Below are 21599 nucleotides of genomic sequence, written 5' to 3'. Positions count from 1 at the left end.
ACCTGGCAGCAGGATTGCCGTAGGCTGTGCTGCGTTCAATACCACTCGGAAATGACAATGTTTAAATCAACAAGTGTCCTTCGCTGTACCTCGAAAGCAGTACATTTATTATCCATCCCCACCCATGCTGCATTCATTTCATGCCTCGTTTTGGAAGAAGTCAAAGAGCCATTAAATGAAAAACATATCTAACTTTGTCTGTGCAGCACATTTAGGTCATGCACTGTGTTGAAACACAAACATATATGCAACATTTAACTAGTTTTGTTAATTTTCTTTTTAATACCTTCCAAATTCTTTGTACACAGGCCCAGCTTTGCCAGAGTTGGGCCCAGAGCTGCGCTGGGCATAGGCAAACTAGCCTATGGCGTCATCTAGTGGAGGGAGCGCCAAATTGCAAAAAACAAAACGATTTAAAAATACATATTTTCACCCAGGGCGGCACGGTAGTCTAGTGGTTAGCACGTCCGCTTCCCAGTTCTGAGGTCTCCGGTTCGAGTCCAGGCTCGGACCTTCCTGGGTGGAGTTTGCATGTTCTCCCCGTGCCCGCGTGGGTCTTCTCCGGGTACTCCGGTCTCCTCCCACATTCCAAAGACATGCATGGCAGGTTAATTGGGCGCTCCGAATTGTCCCTAGGTGTGCGTGTGAGTGTGGAGGGTTGTTCGTCTCTGTGTGCCCTGTGATTGGTTGGCAACCAGTCCAGGGTGTCCCCTGCCTACTGCCCAGAGCCAGCTGAGATAGGCGCCAGCAGCCCCCGTGACCCTTGTGAGGAATAAGCGGTCAAGAAAATGGATGGATGGATATTTTCACCCAATAACTTTTACAATGAAAAGTAAGCCCTCAAGTGCTGCATTAAGAAAAGTGATGAAGAGGAAAAACAGGCCCAGAGTAGAAATCAATCATAATCATCAAAAAAAAAAAAAAAAACATGAAAATCGCATTAGCTTCTTAGCTTTCTTGTAACTTATTTACTCCACCATTACATCCTTGCTACTCTGTGCACCCGTAGAGCAAAGCGTGCTGGCTTTAAAATAAAGCAGTCAGCCCAGCTCAGATGCCTGCAAATAGATTTGCATGAATCATTATTTCACATAACCACGTTAATTTATGCAAGATAAGAATTGCGTGCTTGTTTAATGTAAACATAGAGTACAGTAAAAGCATACTTTATATATATTTATTTGTAGTTGTCTGTGAAATTTTGTATTTGTGTGGTATGCTATTATATATATATATATATATATATATATATGTTTTTTTTTTTTTTTTAAACCTGAATATCTCCCACTCAGTGCATACCATTGAATTTACTCATTTTGTGCTTTATAGAGGACATTCAGAGCTTTCCAATGATACCAAATGTGTAGGGGTGGGGTTTTGCTACCTTTGATTGCATCATAAAAGAAAATGGCTTCCCTCAGTGCAAGCACTTTTTAGGGAAGAGGAAAAGTGTACTGTATAACACTTTTTAATGAACAAATTTAGGCTTTAAATGTTGTTAGCTTGTTTTCTGTAAGACTATTAAGAACACATTAAGGTATTGTTTGTATTATTTAAACTATTTGAGCCTAGCGTTTAAGTTTTAAAAAAATGTCCTCTGCAGTGGACACATAATAGCTTAAAAATAAAAACTTATTTTTTTCAAAAATTTCTTTTGCAGTATTCCAATTACTTCACAAAGATTGGGGAATATCAAAATAAACATAACTGGACAATTTTTTTTCTCCCTGGTAGTCAGGAGGATATACACGCGTTTTGTTATACGACAGTCAATGTCACATCGCTCAATTAACAAGAAAATCACGTGGCGTGAGGACTCAGGATATGCCCTTCATTGATGTAATGTGTCTTAAAGGACAAACAAGTGCACTTTGAACCGGTTTATTATGTATCCATCCAATTTCTACACATCTTACCCTCATTATCAGCTGTAAACAGAACAGACTTCATATATGATATATTAAGTGATTATCAAATAAGAAACAAGCTTAGCTCACACAAAAAGCTGATATAAATTGTACATGTCTTCTACGCAAGTAAACCAAAGGCACATGTGAGCAAGCCAGCATAAAGCTCCCTTCATAACTCAAATTACACATTTTCTTACTGATATATATTGCACAAATGGATAATCTTTGGAAGTAAGATTAAGTAAGCATTGGTTTATTGGTGTCATGCACGTTTCTATTCCCTCCAGGACAGGAAGTAAACATTTCCCAGCGTGTCACCGCACACCATCTCCGAGAGCCTCTCCGGGTTCACCTCCAGCAATACCACGGGTCCGCCGCACACAAACATCCCCACCTGGACAAGAACAAACGTGATGAGAAGGAAACGAGAGCGAAGAGAGATGCGATGGCTGCGACTGACTTGTTTCTTGGTCGTTCTTTCCCACAGCTTCACCGTGTGGTCGAAGGAGGCCGAGATGATGAGGCTGTGGGTGAGCTTGAGCACACTGATCCTGTCATGGTGGGCCTGAGTGGGGGTACACGGGCACATAATTCAGTTGAACAAATAAAATGCTTACAATCCAACGCCTCCAATAAAGTTAGAATAAAAACAAAGTTAGAGCATCAAAAAAAAAATAAAAAAATAAAAATATATATATCAGATTATTATATGGTGGACTGCGGTGACTCACAGGCTTCCTGCTGCTCCACATGGAGACTTGGGGAGGCTTGTTGAACCACATGTTACCCGCCACATCTCCACACACGACCAAGTCTGAAAAAGCACAAGCACGCATTCAACAACAGAGCCGTAACAGTACAAGGGAGATGCGGTCGCAACTATTTTGCTCGTTAGCACCTTTGTCAATGGTCACGGCCGTAATCAAGTCACTCTCCGCCTCGTCAGAAGCGTCGCGCTCCAGGTTCATGGTGCTGAAAGATGAACTGATGGAGTTCTGTGGGCCCATAGCGAACTGAAAGCACAGAGCGCTCTTAAATCAACACACACTACAACATTGAATAATAAATCACCCATTGCCCATTTTAAAACAGGCTCATAGCTTTGCCTTCCAAGAATCTGTTTAGCTTAATGCCAACATATAATAAATGATGTATAAAGTAATACACCTTCCTTTGTTTGCATGCAAACACATTGACAAATGGCACTGCTATTACAAGTCACGGTGGAGATGGTGGACGTAAACTCACAATGAAGCCGACTTGGACCTTTGCGTCGTACTCGCCCACAAGCCACATGCTTTTCTCGTCATTTCGGATGAGCCCCAAAACTCTGACTTGGTGGTGCCAGCTGCGTGAATTCACAATCACACATGTACACATAAAGCAAGGCTTGCTTACATATGGCACAGGTCAAATTTGGCCAACTTCATTTCATAAAAATTACCCTAAATGGCACTCTTTCACAATGGAATTTGATGACTATTCAAAGGGAAGGGACTGAAAATACACAAATAAACCGCATTCTTTCAACACTAGCTAAATGTCACTTTTGTACAGGTGTAACCAGATTTGTGCACATTCAGCCGTTTTTATCCTTTTCAGGGGGCGGCCATTTTGCCACTTGCTGTCGACTGAAGATGACAATGTTGCTCAGGTCTCGGGTAACAACCAATCACAGCATAACTTCAGAAAACAGATGAGCCATGATTGGTTGTTACCTGAGCAACTGTGATGTCATTTTCACTGGAGAGAACGTAGCAAAATGGCCGCCTTCTGCTATTGATAAAAACATGGATTTTGCTACTTACCTCATATAAAACTAACACAATATTAATCAGAATATCATATATAGACTAGTGAGGCTGCATAGAACATATTGTCAAGAATTTTTTTTGGGCTTGATTTCCTCTTCATAGAAACGAAAAGGAAAAAAAAAAAAAAAAAGACAGATGTAGGTTTTTCGTCCAGTGTAGTCATCACTCACCAGGTCACGTAATGAAGTACCTCTCATAGACGGACGCCTGTTTTGCTGACAAGTCATGACTGACGGAAGTACGCTGCATGTCTCGTATGTTTTGCTTAGTTAAAGTACTGCACTTACTTCTGTGCTTAATAAATGGATCTCTGCTGAGACTCGTTGCTGGCTATGACTGGCTAATGAGGCGGAAACAGATGAACTTAGTAAAAGTGATGACATTTCACATCAGCACAAATCGACAATATTTGAGTCCAAAAATTTCCATTAGATTTATAAACGTTTCTTTTGAATAAAACAAACAGTAAGCATGTAGAAGAAATCAAACCAGCCTGACCCCAAATGGAGGCCGACGCTGATTACCTGTAAGTCATCATTGACCACCGCTTGTCAGTGTCCTTGTTGCAAGTGACGTCGAAAATTGCTCCGCTGTTGGACACACCGATGAGAACGGAGCAATACGCCAGGTGTTCCACTTGCTCTATCACCTCGTGTGATGTCACCTTGATTATGCTGGAACATACCAAAGTCCTTAAAAAGGTGGTATTTTGAGCTCTAGATACAAGATTGGGTTTAATTTGTTAACACAAAATTGTGGGCACCGGAGCCACTATTTTTCAAAGTATAACATTTTGATGCAATTTAAAATATATCAAGATATCAAAATGTATTGAATGGAAGCAAATTGAATCGTTCCATTTGAAAACAAACGCTGTGAATGGTATTGCACCCCATGTATTGACGTAGTTATCTACTAGGGGTGTGAATTGCCTAGTACCTGACGATTCGATTTGTATCACGATTCATAGGACACGATTCGATTCCATACCGATTAATCCCGATACGAATTTACAAGTCGATTGTTGCAATTATTTTTATTTAAATTTAGAAAATACTAATCAGTAAACTTGTACAGTGTAAGATTTGCATGAAAATCTATTATTTATTTGAAACTTCAGTCTTATACAGGTTGTAATCTGTTTCATGTTTGAACATCATTAAAATAAAATATTAAGGCTTAATGTTCCATTAATATAACATTCCTCCATGCTTAAGGTGTGAACCCTAAGACGTTTTGGTGAATATTTTTCCATCAAAAATGGATATTTTAAAAATCGATTCGGCCGCCTAATGAATCGATTCGAGAATTGCGCGATGTAATTTCGCGATATATTGCCGAAACACCCCTAGTATCTACACAATTTTTTTTCTTCTGTTTACCTGGCGGTACTGTGCTCCTGATTCCATACTAGCTTCCACACGTCCACAAAATGGCCCATGTAGCTAACAGCAAAGCAGCAGTTAGGCATGGAGCAAATAGCTACAATCTTGTTGTCGGAAGCCTAAAAACAACAAATACAATATGGTGTGAGTGTGTGACGTCATCTTCGTCAGATGGTCAACACGTACTCACCCGCACGCTCCCGACCACTCGGCTGCGCTGCCACACCTCTAGCAGGCCGGACTCATAGCCGGCGAGCAGCACGTGGCGATCAGAGTCAGAGAAGCAGAGAGCGGTGACGGCGCCTTGCAGGCTGGGGGACAGCTCTGTATAGACGACAACATTTTGTAAGCTTGCTTGTCAAGATGCAGACTGGGCAGTCCGCAAAACTTCCATGGAGGCAGCTTTTTGTTTGTAAAGTAAGCATAAAAAGTAGGATTAAGATGAGTCACTAAAAAAGAAAAAAAAAAAAATTGTGAATGAATCCAACTTCACCGGCTTCCCACATCCAGCTTCGCAAGGAGCAATCTTCCGACACGGTGATGAACTCAGGGACGCTCCCCTCGTGTTCGATACTGCGAATGGCGCCACTGTGACCCTGGAAGGTGCCGAAGTGTTCCACCTGTGCACCAAAGCATAGGAAAAAATTTGCTGGAGTAAACTGTGTTCCAAATTACGATACAAGATAAGAGTCATCAAGCAATTACTTATTTCACACTTAACCAGTCCAGTGAAGTGACCAACAAAAAAAGTGGCAATTAAAGGTGTATTCAAGGATCTTTTGTCTCTCAGTCTTCCGGGTGGATCATCTTAACAATTGGTTCTTGATCCCGTCAATCAATCTGCCGTAACGACTTCGTGCATGCTCGTTCTTAGCTAAGCATGCGCACGCGGCCCCACATCCGCGGACAAGCAGGAGAGTTGATAGGATGTCTGCCATCTGCATTTTTTAAAAAGTGACAAACGGACGTTTGGCTTCTACTTTTTGAGAAGATCCTTGAATACACCTTTAAAGTGAAAACTTGGCTAATAAACAAATGTCGGCCTCATATTGCTCTTTCACACTAAAGGTCTTGGCATTTGGAACACCGAGTTGTGCTCATTGTAAACCATTATTATTATTATTATTATTATTTATTTATTTTTTTTGGTGTAAATTGGGCATAATTATTGCTCCCAAGAAGGTGAAGCATGCAAGTATCTGTTTTATTTAGGAAGCCCTGGAAAGTAAAACCATTGCACGAGGAATTCGAATTTTAATGGATTACTGTAGTTAGTGACATTAATATTCATAAATAGCAATTTAAAAAAATACAATTAAAATTTACTCATGAAATAATTACATAAACAGAAATTATTCATCAATAGCAATTAATTAAAAAATATACAAATTCAAAATTCACATTTATTCATGAAACATTACATAGAGAAATTATTCATAAATTAAAAGTAGGGCTGCACGATATTGGAAAAACATGCGCTATACTTGCCGAACGTAGCGATATCGATATTATTGCGATATTCAACATGTACCTAAAGAAATGACATTTTTATTATCTAATGAAAGAAAAACATTTTTCATGCGACAAAATAAGCAACCTTAATGTAATCTTAGTTAATTGTAATTATGTCTTGATAATTTTCAAATATTGGATGGCGATGCACATTTTAGTTAACATCCGACTGGTGAAATTCATATAAAAAGCATAAAATTCTGTATAAAACTTATTGCATGCCTTTGCGATATGCATATTGCAAGGGCCAATATCGCGATATCGATATTTTTTCGATATATTGTGCAGCCCTAATTAAAAGTTAAATTAAAAATACACATTTACTCATGAAATAATTACATAAACAGAAATATTGTACACAAACTTATGAATTAAAAATATTAAAAATAAAATAGAACATTACATTTGTACCACAAAATTAAAAATATACATAAAGCAACACTAAGAAACTAAGTTTTTGTGATTATAGCGGCAACATGTGGACAAAAGCGGTAGTGTTTTGCCCGAAGGAAGACCACATTTCCCATAGTGAAAACCTGGCTAATGTTGATCCTTGACTGTCCTTTTATCAAGGTAACCTCCATTTTTCTTTTTGGTCTTCTCAGACAAACGTTTTGCAGCTTTTGCCAATCACGCATAGATGCTCAAATCAACTTTCAGTCTTTGTAACGAATGGGAAATGAGGAAGTGACCTATGCCGCAAAGCAGTCAATGTTTGTAGGTTTTGGTGTGGCGGGGTTCCTGCCACCCTGCTTAAAGTTGCTTAGTGCCAGTAAAAGCGATACAGAACCCCTCAGGCCATGATAAAAGGTACCATTCAGGTAGTTGCAAGTCAATGTTTCAACAGAAGAGTTATGAAAATATTTAAAAAAAACAAAAAAAACAAAACACAAATGACCAATTAGAGCAATAAATAAATTCTTCACCAGCAAAGTTTTTTTTTTGTGTCAAAACAGAATTTTAATTGAACAATTAGAGAAATAAATAAATTCTTCACCAGCTAATTTTTGTGTGTTTAATTGTTTAAAGGAAAAAAAAAGTTGTGCATAATAGTTTGGGGCACTGTATTTCGATTAATATTGGTGATGTTTTGTTTAAAAATAGAATAACACAAATATATATATAATAAATATAATAATAAAAACAGCATATGCCCAATACACTTCAAACCACCTAAATGCGCCAATTATTATTATAAATGAATACAAAAATGTAATACAAAACCTGTAAGGGCTTCCACAGCCGCATGATTCCATCTTGGCCAGCTGTGAGAACAGTGAGATCTTCCGGATTCTTTTCTTTGTCTGGAAAGAAAGAATACAAAGATAAGTATAAAACGATATGAAAATGATCTTCACTTGATATTTACTGGCGTCAGTGATGACGGAGCAGACGTGGATCCGCCCTTCGTGTGCCGGAATGTGGCAGATGTCCATGCTGGTTTCCCACTTCCACACGTTCAGGTTGCCGTCAGAGGATGCGGCCGCCACGTACGGCCCCTGCAGGTGCACGCAAAGCCAGTAAGACGCATGCAGGGACACTTAACGTCGGAGGAGTCTCACCAGGCAACAGACGGATGTGAGAGGACTTGTCCAGGTGATCTCTCGCAGGCTCTGAGCGGTCTCCACGTCCCATAAGCAAAGTCTGCCATCATTTGATGAGCTTATCTAACGATCAACAAATACATATTTTTCAAGAAAGACGGGACAATGACAAAACATCGCTCAATGTTAAAGCACTTTAAACGGCTCACCACACAGTCTGGAGTCCAAACACAGCCAGTGATCCAGTCTCTGTGGAAGGCCGGGAGCACTTTAGAAAGACCAGGAGGTGTCAAGGTCATGTCCCACACTACCAGAGCCTGCAAAACACACAAAGTACTAGTGACAATATGTAATGACTCTATATTTATTCAAATGATTGACTGAGCATATATATATTTATGCAGGCTTGAAGTTCAGACACTTGTTCATACTTTGTCTTTCCCACCGGACAGCAGCTGTCCACCATCAGGGCTGAAGGCCAGGCAGGTGACCCCACCGCTGTGGCTCTTGAGCAGGCCAGCAGGGGGCTCTGAATTGTACTCACTCAACTGGCTCAGAAGCCACAGGAATATACTGCGGTCATCTGTTGTTCGCCAGACAAAATCAGTACAGTTATTTCATCAATACAGTTCAGCCAAACATCTTGTATTTTCTAGCAAGTATCAAATTTTGCTGCCCTGTTCTGTTCACACTCAATGCAGAAAACGTACTGTACTATATAATTATGAAATTGCTCTCTAGTGGTACACTAAAGAATCACTGAATTAACGTTTTGAAGCGTACATACAAGCCCATCTATCTAAATACATTGTTCCCTCGCTATAATGCAGTTCACTTTTTGCGGTCTCGCTGTATTGCAGATTTTTTTTGTCCAGTAATTTTTCCAGTAATGTACCTATTATATCCAATTTATGAAAGGTTGAACATTGAGTGTTTAAACAAGGGAGGAATGTGAAGAGGTAAATGCCTCGATGAGAAAAATGTATAAACTGAGGGGTGAGGGATTTTACAGCCTTAAAACATTTATAGTAAATGTAAAACAAAGCTAGCTACTTTGCGGATTTCATTTGTTGTGGGTATTTTTGGAACCTAACCCCAGCGGGAAAACACAGAGATCAACTTTTTTACTTCTCAGGTAGGCTACAGTACATTTATAAAAGTACAGTTAAGTTAAGTTATACCTTTGAAGTACACTACAATTGCATTTAATTTTAAAGGGATCGTTCGGCTTTTTTAACATGAATCTCAATTTGATCCTCACCTCCCGTGTGTGCGATCAGCACTGACTTACCCCTGACAGCGTTCGGTGACACCAGTTCTGGTTCGGCGTTGGACGAGAGGAAAATAGTACAGCAAGCTGGCTGGGGTCTCGGAAATAAAGCGTTTTTCTTCTAAAAACTATTTGTTTTCAAAAGCGTGATACATTTCCATCACAATACTCTTTTCTGAATAAAGTCAGACGCCATTACCGCCAGCCACTACTTTTCTGTTCGTTCGTATCACTGCGCGGCGCCCTGTAGAACGCTAACCGACGCACTGCAGCCAGCTAGCTGATACTTCCGCCCGAAGTTTGCCTTTTCGGCGGAAGTATCAGCTAGCTGGCTGCAGTGCGTCGGTTAGCGTTCTACAGGGCGCCGCGCAGTGATACGAACGAACAGAAAAGTAGTGGCTGGCGGTAATGGCGTCTGACTTTATTCAGAAAAGAGTATTGTGATGGAAATGTATCACGCTTTTGAAAACAAATAGTTTTTAGAAGAAAAACGCGTTATTTCCGAGACCCCAGCCAGCATGCTGGACTATTTTCCTCTCGTCCAACGCCGAACCAGAACTGGTGTCACCGAACGCTGTCAGGGGTAACTCAGTGCTGATCGCACACACGGGAGGTGAGGATCAAATTGAGATTCATGTTAAAAAAGCCGAACGATCCCTTTAAGTACTTTTCCCATTTTCCTATACTGTATTTAACTCAATTGTTGCAGTTTTAATGTTCACAACAATAAATATATTTTAAGATTTAAAAAAACAAAAAACGTTTTTGATGAACACTCAGACATTACTGCATTTTAAAGGGGTACGTGACTCATTGAGCCATTTTCAGCAGCAAAAAGTAATTCATTATAGACAAATATTTTTGTCTATAATTAATGTGATAACTTCATTATTTTACATGTGCAATTAATATCTTCAAAAACTAATTTTTCCACTTGCTGTCGACTGAAAATGACATCACCTGTGCTGAGGAAGTCGGTAACGGCCAATCATGGCTCAGTTTACTGACCAAACCCAGAAAACAAGTGAGCCATGATTGGTCCAATGGTCGGTGATGTCAGTCGACAGCAAGTGGGGAAAAAAGTTTTTAAAGGTATTAATTGTACATCAAAAACAATGAAGTTATAAAATTAATTCTGGACAAAATAACTTCACCGCTGAAAATGGCTCAATGAGTCAAGTATCCCTTTAAAGCTGCTGATTATGGCAGAGGAGCCAAGTATTTTTTTTTAGGTGATACTAAGTAAAACAGTTTGAGAACAAACGCTCTAGTATACAGGGGAATGCAAAAGTAGCTATACAGTTATACAAAAAAAAGAGAAACCTTCAAATCATCATACAAAATTTGCATATTTTTGGGCACAGGTTCTTTTTTCATGGGTCTACTCATGACATTCCAAATATACCCATCTAGTTTGTTTCTCACCTGATGCGGTGGCCAGGTAAGTAGCGTTATGCGCCATGGCGTGAATGATGCCAAACTGCATGCCAAACATTTCCGTCATCTGCAGGCCCGTCAACACTCCGTCCTCCCCAAGTTGCCTCTGCCACAGCCGCACCCGTTTGTCATGCCCCGTGGACAACAGCAGCGGCAATGCATCAGCGGACGCGGCGTCCGCGCATACCCACAGCAGGGAGGGCACACTCAGGCGGAAAAGGCCAGAGTCCCAAATCATTTCACCTGTCAAAAGATGAAGTTCAAGGACCATCTGAAATCTGGTGCTGCCTTCAGGGCCTGCCTGAAATTAGAGATGACTTCAAACTATTGAGCGATTGTTCCCAATATTCTTATATTTTTTAGTCAAATTGCCTTTTTAATCAAGTCTCATATTTTATTCTGATACTGCCTGAACTCAAATGTCAAGTTAAATTTTCTGCCTGTTTTAAGTCTGTGTGTGTTCTGGCACATGAAACCCACTCGAGCTGAGGCAGAAGAGCTTGAAGCCGTCGCCACTGTAACCCACGGCAACGTAATCGCCGTTGACTGCCGCACACAGCACCCCGGCCTCTGCCGAGGTGTCGCACTTGCTCTTCTTGTGAGGAGGCTCCTGTTCGCCCTGAAGGAAGCGTGGATAAAAAGAGTGAAATGCTAGACTCACATTAGCTTCTTTTCAGGAGTTGATAGGTTGATATGACTAACTTGTCAGTGCTAGGCTGTGCATTTAGAAGCTGGGCCTTCACTGGGGATTTACCTGATGTAAGCCACCTTTTATTACCACTATGATCATATCGCAATTCTAGAAACCATCAAGACTAAACATACGCAAGTCTCAAGATGCAGAATATTTGCCAATTTTCATGGAGGATAAAGAATATATGCAATTATTTTGTGCTATGTCTGCATGTGTTGCTAGCAATTGTGTACACATCCAAGTTGTTTATAATGCTAATGCTAATTTAAATTCTACTTGTTAGCAGGCCTATGGCTTTTCCCATTATGGGTTAGCATTAAGCTAGTGAACTTCCATCTGGCAAAGTTTAAAATGAGCAATTCTGTTGTGTGTGTTCTTTGTTTTTACAGTACACTTGTACTTTGAGTGCCTCTTAAACCATGCACTTGGCCTCTTTTGTGAAAAACCATTCACTCCCAAATAAATTGCTGCTTGTTGTGAAGTTCGCTGCCACCATATAAGGGCTTGTATGGCAAACTTTTGTTCACAGATTAAAACTAACAAAAAAATAATAATACATCAGCCAAGTGACAGCTCATATTGTGAAATACTCCCAAGTGGAGGTGACAAACAAACTTACATGTTGTCTCTTTAAAGTGCCGACTGAGCGTCCAAGTCCACCCGACCACAGCTGGAGCTGTTTAGGAAAATTAAATCATCTTATCCTCTTTGCAAGTGCAACAACGCAGTAGCCATTTTGATGTACCCACCATGTGATCAGAGCCGGCGGTGAGCAGCAAGCGGCCCTGGTCGAGGAAGGTGAGGGCATCAGTGGCCCCGGCGTGCGCCGGGAAGCATCCCACACAGTTGGAGGTGTCCACAGACCACACACGCACTTCCCCAGACACAGATCCCGAGCACAGAGTGGACGATGACGACGGCGAGAAGGACAGGCTACGCACTGAGCGGCTGTGGCCGCTCAGCCACTGTCGGAATAGAACGTAATAGTTACACACTTTTCAAAAACAACTTTTTACATTTTTTTTTTTTTAAAAGCAAATCAAGTTTTCTCAATGGCACTTTGCTTAAACTGAAACAGTTTTACGACATTTTTTCCCCCAAAAATTTAGGTCATTTTAAAGGCCTCTGAGCAAAATTACTGGTGGATACAATAGTCAAATCTACCCGGAAGTGGACACTGATTGGCTGTCATTATGTTTGGCCTAATGCCCTAACCAGAGGGTACTGTTAAATAGAGATGTAACGATATCCAAACATCACGATAAGATATTATCACGATATGAAGTTCACGATACGATAATTATCACGATATTATGGAGGCATTGGCGATATTTAAGAAAGATCACAATATTGTTTAAAAAAAAAAAAAAAAAAAGCTCATAACCTCATACTAAAAAAAAAAAAAAAAAAGCACAATATTGTGCTTTTGTACATAACAGCAATGCATATAAGCCACCTACAATCTCTAATAACAGTGAGGCTTTTTCTTGCTAATGCAAGCACACATTGATCGCTTCACAAGCAAATTAGGTTCCCCTTCATCTGACAATTAGCATAGATTTTTAAACATGGAAGGCCAAAACATCCCTAATAAAATTAAATTGCACTAATGAAATAGCCACTAGAGGGTGCTATATCAGCACAAATGGAAATCAACCTGACTTTTTTTTTTTAACAGATGTGTTCCTTTTAAATATTGTGAACATGACGACAACAATATTGTGGCAGTTTTAATATCACGATATTGCCCTTATCGTGAAATCCCTACTGTTAAAGTTGAGGAGCGGAGAGAAGATGTGAAAATGGAGTAGCATGTAAGAGTGTTTGATCCGATAAATGGTACATTTAAATAAAAAAAATAAAATAATTAAAAACAAAAAAAATACACACCCTGAACAGTTAGATATACTGAGCAGCGACTCACAAGTGTGTTATCCTGGAGCCAATTCCACACGACGACCTTCCCGTCCCAGCAGCCGGCAGCTAGCAGGCGATCCTCGGGGTCGAAGGTAACGCAGTTCAGAGGGCTTTCACTGGGCAGAAGTGCCACCTCATGACCTTTGGCAGATGACCACACCTGACGAGTGCAAGTTCGTCGATCAATGATAGCACAGAGACGGATCGTTAAAAGTACATGTACAGTCTTCCCTCGCTATAACGCGGTTCACTTTTCGTGGTCTCGCTGTATCGCAGATTTTTTTTTAAGTGCAATTTTGCATATTTTTTTAAAGTAATATACCCATTTTATAAAATTTATGAAGGTTTGAACATTGTCAATGTTTGAACAAGAGAAAAATGTGAGAACATGAAAATGCCTCAATGAGAAAAGTGTATAAATTGTGCGGTCGGGGATTTTAGAGCTTTAAAACATTTATAAGAGTTGTAAAACATAAAGCTAACTACTTCGCGGATTTCATTTATTGCGGGTATTTTTTGGAACCTAACTCCAGCGGAAAACGAGGGAACACTGTAACTAACTTTTAGAGTGAAATCCAGTGATGCGGTGGCCAGGTGCTTCTTGTCGGTGGTGCTGTCGCTGGCCGTTATCACGTTAGTGTGGCCCTTAATGAGGGACATCCTGCGAATGGCCAAGACTATTAAATTTGACCTGACGTCTGCATTTGTTCGTGAGAGGTCACTCACCGACAACCGTTGGCAACGTCCCAGATCTCGATTTGGCCATCAAAGGAGGTCGTGGCGAGGCGCCCGTCCTTGAGTAGGATGCAGCTAGAGATACCGTCGCAAGTGCTTACCAGCGACTTCACTTCCTGTCCGGGTGTGACAGAGGAAATAAGGTTTTACGATTCAGATTTAACAATGTGAGGACACATCCGTCTTAATTACAGTATTAAGAAGAATCGGTATTCACTATTCAGGATACTATCCTTGTCAGAAATCATGAAAATTCGTCAGATTTAGCAAATTTGACAACCTTAACGCATTCATTCCCAACCATTTTCACTGAAGTAACCCACCCAATTCGCTCAATTGTTTTCCTGGATTTTGACTGATTGTGCAAGGCCCACAGAATATTTTGTTCTATTGCGATAAAAACATGGAATCTACCAAAGAAAGATTAGAGTCTCTTACTTGACTTGAATCAGGAAAAAAAATGTATATTTCTATTTGTTTCCGTTTTGCAGAATATAGCATTAGAATATGGCTAAGTTTCGTTATTAGTCACAAATCTGCTTAGAATTGTGGGGAAACAGCTTGTTTTCATCATGGCTCTGGTTGATCTATTATACTCTGCTGCCAACTCCTGGCCGTTTTTGTAATTACCATTTTTCACTTGTGGTCTGCAGTTGAGAGGCTGCGTCAAAGTATTCTGTATGCTCTAGCATTAAAAAACAAAAACAAAACAAACTTATAAATACGTCTTTAGGACAATACATTTAAACATTTATACGTTTTTTTGGGAGCAAATGAGTTAATTGTGGAAAAAGTATAGCTAATGCCAATTTCAAATCAAATCCCGAAAGCAGTCTGATGACGCAGCTGTAAGCTAAATGCCATCTTCAGAAGTAACGCAGGTTTTACAAGATGTGATTTTATGCCGATGTCAGACTACACGAAAACAGCCCGATTTCAGCCCGACCGACGTGTCGCGGACAAACGGGGCATGTCGTAAAGGATTTTGGGTTGTCTTGACGTAGCGTCGCCCGTGTAATGTGACACGTTCAACGACTGGTCGCCGGTTGTCCGGGACGGTTCACGACCATCACGACGAAAGTAGAATTTTTGCTCGTAATGTGACATACCTACGACGTCGTCCGTTTGGTTCCACAGCATTGACCAATAGGGAGAGGGAGCGAAACGTCAATCACACACTGAACAGCAATTTATAGCTCTATTTATTTATGTATACATTTGTTTATTTATTCGTTTATGTATTTATTTATTTATCCCCTGGATAGTTCATGGGATGGGGCCATGGTGCATCTCGAGGGGGGGGGGAAAAAAAACAAAACGAAAAAAAAAAGCGCCCCGCTACAGCGCTGCGGCTGCATGGAGCGCGCACGCATCCGTGCAACCCGTCAGGCAACGGTGACGTGAATAGAGGACCAAAATATATTGTGACTGTTCTAATAATTTCAGAAATTTGGGCATATGAGATGGGCACATATTTAGTGAGGATCGATCACATTTTTATATAGTCGGGCCAGGCCTCGCCGCCTTAACTGTCACCCACTCTCACTTGAAATTTTCCCCCCTCGGAGTGAGTGGCCTACAATCCAATGCACCGTACTAAAACAAGTCAAATATGAATAAATGAAGCAGTAAAAATTACTCAAACAATATAATATTTTAGTGCTTGATAAAATAATAAAACAAGATGTCATCCCGCAAATTAATTAACAAAATCAGCTATAATTATCCCGGCGCATGTAGGCCTAAATAAATTAAAATACAGTGTTGGCTACTAAATCATATTTTAAACACTACTGAGGAGCAGGGGGCGCAAGCAATGCGCATTATGCGCTCATATCACACTTGTCCCATGCGTGCTCCATTCACGCAAACACTTCCTGTCCATGCTTTTTTTTTTTTTTTGGTCCCACCTCCCCGACAAACAGTGGCCGACGCGTCTCTCTTGGCAAGACAACACGCGATGATCGGCTGGTGTCTTGTCGCGTTCAGACGTGTAGTGTGACTACACGCCGCCCCGTCCATGACACGGAGCGAGTTTGTCGTGTAATGTGACAGCGCAACTGTCGTGTAAGACAAAAAAATCGCGTAGTATGACATTGGCATTAGGTGTCTTTGTACCTGTCCTGTGTTTGCATTGATGAAATGCAAAGTTCCCTGTCCGGTCCCAACCACCATCTCTCCGTTGCAGCCCACTGCCAAGCAGGTAGGCTCAGAGGAGAAGGTGGACACCACCTGACTGCAACATGAACCACACACATAGCACATTGTCAAATTTCGTTTATGTTGCCGTGTGGCTAAGTTTTTTTTCCACATTTAGACAACTTCTATCAAATTTGACCTTTTATAGGTCCTTTTAGTTTGATAATATTCTACTTTTAAATGGCCACTTCAAATCCGTAACCATTTTTAAAGCCCATTTAATCAAATAAATGTAAGCATTTTTAATAAACTGTACTTTTAATGTTTTTTTATTACTTCATTCAATAGTTTTCAACAATTAAAAAAAAAAAAAAACACTGATAAAATCTATTTTAATTTGTTTGATAGCTCCATTAACAAACAAGTAACCTTTCCTGAGACCTTTAAGGCCACTATGATCAGTATTTATTTATTTTTTGATCAAATGTAAGAATATAAGTATATAAGTTATGGAGGCCACTTTGATTAAATCTAATAAGATGTAACAACACTAAGACTATTTTAAGATCATATAAGTTTCATTATGCAACACTTTGGACTCAAAATGTTCCCAAATATAAAATTATTCTAAACGAGAAATCTAATTTTGAAAGTCAACCGTAGTCACTGAGCAGATTGAGCTGTCTGCTATACCTGCTCTGCGTAAAGCTTAGATGGTTATTGTTGATCCACTCCATCGCCCGCACTCTGCCGCTAATCAGCAGGCCTCGGGCCCAGGAGTGAGCGGGGGTATCAGGTGGTTCGTTGAGGGCCTGTTGGACGAACAACCCTGGCCAGCGGGAGAGAACGGTGGCGTGGCGCTTCAGGAAAGCTCGACAGTCATCCATGGCCGCTCGTTGGCCGCTGGTTAATGGGGATGACTTCTTATCTGCGGTGAAGCAAGAATAATGAGCACAAATATTAAAATCATATGGGTTTAAGGCAAGGCGTTGGACACTGACAACTCACCGTGCTGGTTATAGATGTCCAGCAGGTGGTGCAGCAGATTGTTCCGTACATTAGCGTACATGAAGTCATAGCTGGAGAGCAGTGAATGCAGTGCCTCCAGCTCCTCACTTTGTATCTATGCAGAAAATAAATAAAATATTGACTTTAAAAAAAAAAAAAAAAAAAAAAAAAAAAAAAAAAAAAAAAAAAAAAAATCACTTCAAATATATACACAACACCCTCTACCCACTCATCAAAACTTTTTTTTTTTCCTCTCTAGTTTTCTACAAAAATATGAATCCACCTTTTTTTTTTTTTTTTCCAGCATATATACAAACTCTTGCACAAATATGCAACTACTCTCCATAAACTTTTTCCTCAAACAAATGTCTTTTCTGGTAAAATTTATCCAACTTATTTTAAAAATATATAGACAGGTATTTTTAAAATCTTGCAATTGTTTTCTTCTCCCCTCAAAAAATGGTATGTCTTTCTAAAAAAAAAAGATTATATACGGCTTCCAAAAAAAAAAAAAAAAAAAAAAAAAAAAAAAAAAAAAATTACTGGAAAAATACTCAAAAATATGACAAATATTTCTTCATTCAGCTTTTGATTTGATTCCTCAAATGTTTGACTTTTCCAATAAAATATGACTTATTAAAATAAATCCTTTGCTATCAAAAGTGTTTTCCCTAAGAAAAAAAAAATCCACATACAAAACTTTTTTTATAGAAAAAAAATTATATTTTAAATATTTTGAAAAATCCAACTAATTTGCCTAAAAATATACAACTTGATCTTGAAAAATATGACTCGCAAAAAATTAATGAAAATTGGTAGAAACAGCTTTTATGATGCAGTGCAATTCTATACCAGTAAACCACATTTGACTGCATTGCAACCTAGAGTAGAGTTAATCTTTTGTTTGTTTTGTTTGTTCAGTGGATGACAAACCAGACTAGAAGTAAGCTGCTGGACAGCATCAACTTCGCCGTGAAGAAAAGTATCGGCACCCTGAGCGTCGGCCAGAACCCACATGTGACCTGCAGAGGGAACCAGAGAGAGCAAAACGGCATGAATAGTGACACTTTTTTTTTCTTTTTTCTAATTAAATTTTTTTTAGTTTTTTGCTTGTTACCCGCTAACACGAGGTGAGCTCTTCTTTTGTGGTCTTCTGAGGGCAGAAAGAAGTCATCAAAGGCCCGCCTCACGTCTGGGTTGGACAAAGTCAGCACGTCATCAACGTCGTGGCGATGAGATGGATTCCCCAGACTGCAAAACACCATCCGCTTAGATGAACCCAGTTGGATCAACTTTCATCCATTTTAAAGTCCACTTTGCCCAATGTGATCAAATGTAAGACTTTTTAAGGCCACTTTAAGCATTGTGAGGCGTTTGAACAAATGTGCATGTTTTTAAAGCCTCTTTCATCAACTTTTGCCATACTCACCTTCGCAAGCTCTGCAGAATGCGGGTAAATGCCACCATGGGAACACGTCCTTTCGGGCTCTTACACAGCGGCAGCACTTCCTGCCATGTGACCTGTCCTTTGAGCGAGCACAGGTCGTTGCAAATGCACAGTAGCGAGTACAAGTCACGCTCCCTCAGGCCTGGATATGAAAAGGAGAAGATGGTTGCCTAATGTAGTGAAAAAGATGAAGAAACCCAGTGGTTCATTGTACCGGTGGTGCTGACTGTGAGGGCCGCCAGAGCCCAGTGGAGTCCCAGCATGCCTCTGTGGTCTGAGCAGAGTCTCTTCAGACAGTATTGGACCAGCAGATTGACAGACTGAGGCAAAGCTAGCAGGCTCTCGTTCAGCTAAGGCACAAATAGACAATTTCCAGAGTTTTAGTTACGTGATATTACAACAGGAAATTACAGTTTTTTGTTTTGTTTTTTTTAAACTCTTTGACCGCCAAAAACGTCCAATAACGATTAGTAAAACCACGATGTATGCCTCTATAAACGTTAAATGGCGTCAACTAAGTTTTTTTTTTTTTTTTTTTTTCCCCCCCTCAGTGCAACGTCTAAGTGCAGCGCTGCCTGGTCAATGGGTTGTGGAATCAAAAACACTCACTATGGCCAGCAGATGGCAGCATTGTATCTCTTTTTGTGAATGATCAAAGCCTTTGTTATATCAAAGTTTTTTTTAATTACGTGTTGCAGTAAAAGAGTTAATAGGCAATTTATCACATTTTTGGAGCAAGTGAGTTCAATGGAACCTTTTCAAAGGAAGCAAAGTTCCTCAGGTCTTCACAGGCCATGTGCAGGTAGAGAGGACACTCTGCACCTTTCTTCATGATCAGCGTCTGCAGCTGTAAGCAAACACACAAGTACGTCATGGAGAAGGATTCAAATGTGGGAAAATGATGACGTTGATGAGAAGGAACCTGGTTGTTGAAGGCGGCGTCGCTGAGTTTCTTCCCGAAAGCATCCAATTCCTTTTGAATGATTTCCTTTCGCTCTGCCACGGTAAGCAGCGGCAGGGTAAAGAGCAGCGTGGCCTTCTTCTTAGACAGAGTGCGCAACAACGGCGAGGTGGACGTGACACTCGTCACCAAACAAACACCCTGGCACCGCCAAAACAACAGGAGGATTATGATAAATAAAAAAAAGATGTTAATCATTTGTCATTAAATCAGTATATCAGTTTATTGTACAAGCTCGTTACATGAAAAACAAACGAAGCATGAAGTCAATCGTACAAGAATCAAGTTGTAACTTGAGAAACAGCTTCGATTTCAGCAAAAACAACCTCCAGATGCAATTTCAACAAATGACTATTTCAGTTCTTTACATTGTATTTCCAAGACATAAGGCTTGAAATTTGAAGAAGGGGAAGAATAAACACATCACAATATACATGTTATATTTTTTATATTTTTGTTATTTTATTCCCCCGATTTTTTTTTTTAAGCATTTTATGCACAAAAAGACACTTGAGAAGTTAAATTTTTATGCGGGGGAAAGAACATTTATTTTCCCCCAGTTAAAAGTACCGGTACTAAAGGAAAGTAAAGCTAGTATTTCAAAGTAGTGGATGGATGGATGTAAGAGAAGGGGAAAAAAGTGAATATATCGAGAACAAAGATCTACATTTTCGAAAATAAAATTGTATATTTTCAAGATAAAAAGTGGTAGTTTTATAATAAAGTTGTATATCTTTTAGATAATAAGTAGCATTTGGATAGGAAAAAGAAAAAGTTTCATTTTTCAAGAATACATACTTTTGTGGTAAAAAAAACTTCTTTCAGAGAGATTTCCACAAAAAGTTGTTTGCAGAATACAGTTGTTTGAGATAAAATGTACCATTTAATTATTATTATTATTTTTTTAAGAAATACTCTTCCGTCTTGTGCTGCCCCACATGTCATATTGTGCTGAAGATTGGGGAAATGAAAAACAAACAAATACATATATAGGATATGGTATTTTAAAAATTTATGGATATTATGTACTTGAAGACACTGGAAATGCTTTATCTATTAGTGAACAATGGCCTAACTGTTTGTATACAGAATGTCTTTAAAGCGAAGGAAACTATAATTTAAGTGATAAATTTATGTTTGAAAAATACAAAGAACGTATTTTTGAAAAGGACTTTTTTTTTTTTTACTTGACTTCCCCTTTAAAGAAAAAAAACAAAAACAAAACCCTAACCCTAATTATTAAGAAAAAAAATGTTTCTTCTTGAAGAGGAAGTCATGGTTCCTCAACGAAAAAAGGCCATTGTAATATTAGAAGACTAAAGAAAAAGTATCGTGACAGACCTGTGCTAGATGCTGCGGTATCCAACCAGAGTTGAGCTGATCCCAGTCGTCACGCACAAGATCCACCCCGTCCACTAGCAGCACAAGAGGCTTGCTCCTCTTCATGTCCTTCAAAGTGACGTGAAACTCTGACAGCAAATCCCTTTCAAGATTAAAAAAAAAATATCTTTACAATACACCCGCGCGCACATGCATCATTGTAAGACGACATGAACCCACTTGTACGAAAGGGGAAGAGGCGATTCCTCGTCTTTCAGCCGCCTCAAGCAGCAGACGAGACATCGCAGGAGATTCTCCACGGAGCGAGACGATTGGCTGGCGACTGTCGAGTACGAGATGACATCACAGGCCAGGTTTTTCTTGGACTTTGCGCCGCTTCTGAGTGCCTCGGCTAGAGCGGCCTGCACGGAGGGAGCGGATATAATGTCAGAAAATTAAATGTGCACACATCAGTGAATATCGTGAACGAGCAAGACACAAGATGC

General features: G+C 39.8%; 1 protein-coding gene across 2 annotated transcripts in view; it reads right to left on the bottom strand.

The window, feature by feature from the left end:
- Window positions 1-1865: 1865 nt before the first annotated feature.
- Window positions 1866-21599, bottom strand: part of tep1 (telomerase-associated protein 1) — a 43528-nt gene continuing 23794 nt past the window's right edge. For both annotated transcript variants that reach the window (XM_077515818.1, XM_077515809.1), the window contains exons 24-55: window positions 21334-21515; window positions 21115-21256; window positions 19735-19914; window positions 19567-19659; window positions 19027-19162; window positions 18795-18954; window positions 18483-18616; window positions 18299-18387; window positions 17366-17480; window positions 17051-17285; window positions 16337-16454; window positions 14210-14334; window positions 14045-14144; window positions 13491-13643; window positions 12316-12531; window positions 12186-12242; window positions 11353-11491; window positions 10861-11115; window positions 8597-8748; window positions 8375-8482; window positions 8184-8288; window positions 7991-8120; window positions 7846-7925; window positions 5603-5729; window positions 5300-5433; window positions 5107-5228; window positions 4249-4398; window positions 3159-3258; window positions 2809-2923; window positions 2642-2724; window positions 2371-2475; window positions 1866-2304 (exon numbers count right to left, since the gene is read on the bottom strand). In XM_077515818.1, the coding sequence (XP_077371944.1) occupies window positions 2185-2304; window positions 2371-2475; window positions 2642-2724; window positions 2809-2923; window positions 3159-3258; window positions 4249-4398; window positions 5107-5228; window positions 5300-5433; window positions 5603-5729; window positions 7846-7925; window positions 7991-8120; window positions 8184-8288; window positions 8375-8482; window positions 8597-8748; window positions 10861-11115; window positions 11353-11491; window positions 12186-12242; window positions 12316-12531; window positions 13491-13643; window positions 14045-14144; window positions 14210-14334; window positions 16337-16454; window positions 17051-17285; window positions 17366-17480; window positions 18299-18387; window positions 18483-18616; window positions 18795-18954; window positions 19027-19162; window positions 19567-19659; window positions 19735-19914; window positions 21115-21256; window positions 21334-21515 (4260 nt within the window). In that variant the 3' untranslated portion in view covers window positions 1866-2184. The remainder of the gene's footprint in view (window positions 2305-2370; window positions 2476-2641; window positions 2725-2808; window positions 2924-3158; window positions 3259-4248; window positions 4399-5106; window positions 5229-5299; window positions 5434-5602; window positions 5730-7845; window positions 7926-7990; window positions 8121-8183; window positions 8289-8374; window positions 8483-8596; window positions 8749-10860; window positions 11116-11352; window positions 11492-12185; window positions 12243-12315; window positions 12532-13490; window positions 13644-14044; window positions 14145-14209; window positions 14335-16336; window positions 16455-17050; window positions 17286-17365; window positions 17481-18298; window positions 18388-18482; window positions 18617-18794; window positions 18955-19026; window positions 19163-19566; window positions 19660-19734; window positions 19915-21114; window positions 21257-21333; window positions 21516-21599) is intronic.

This window comes from Festucalex cinctus, chromosome 1, assembly GCF_051991245.1.
Source record: "Festucalex cinctus isolate MCC-2025b chromosome 1, RoL_Fcin_1.0, whole genome shotgun sequence".
In the NCBI taxonomy this organism is placed as follows: Eukaryota; Metazoa; Chordata; class Actinopteri; order Syngnathiformes; family Syngnathidae; genus Festucalex; species Festucalex cinctus.
The sequence above is the reverse complement of the archived record's forward strand: the minus strand, read 5'-3'. Positions and strand labels throughout refer to the sequence as shown.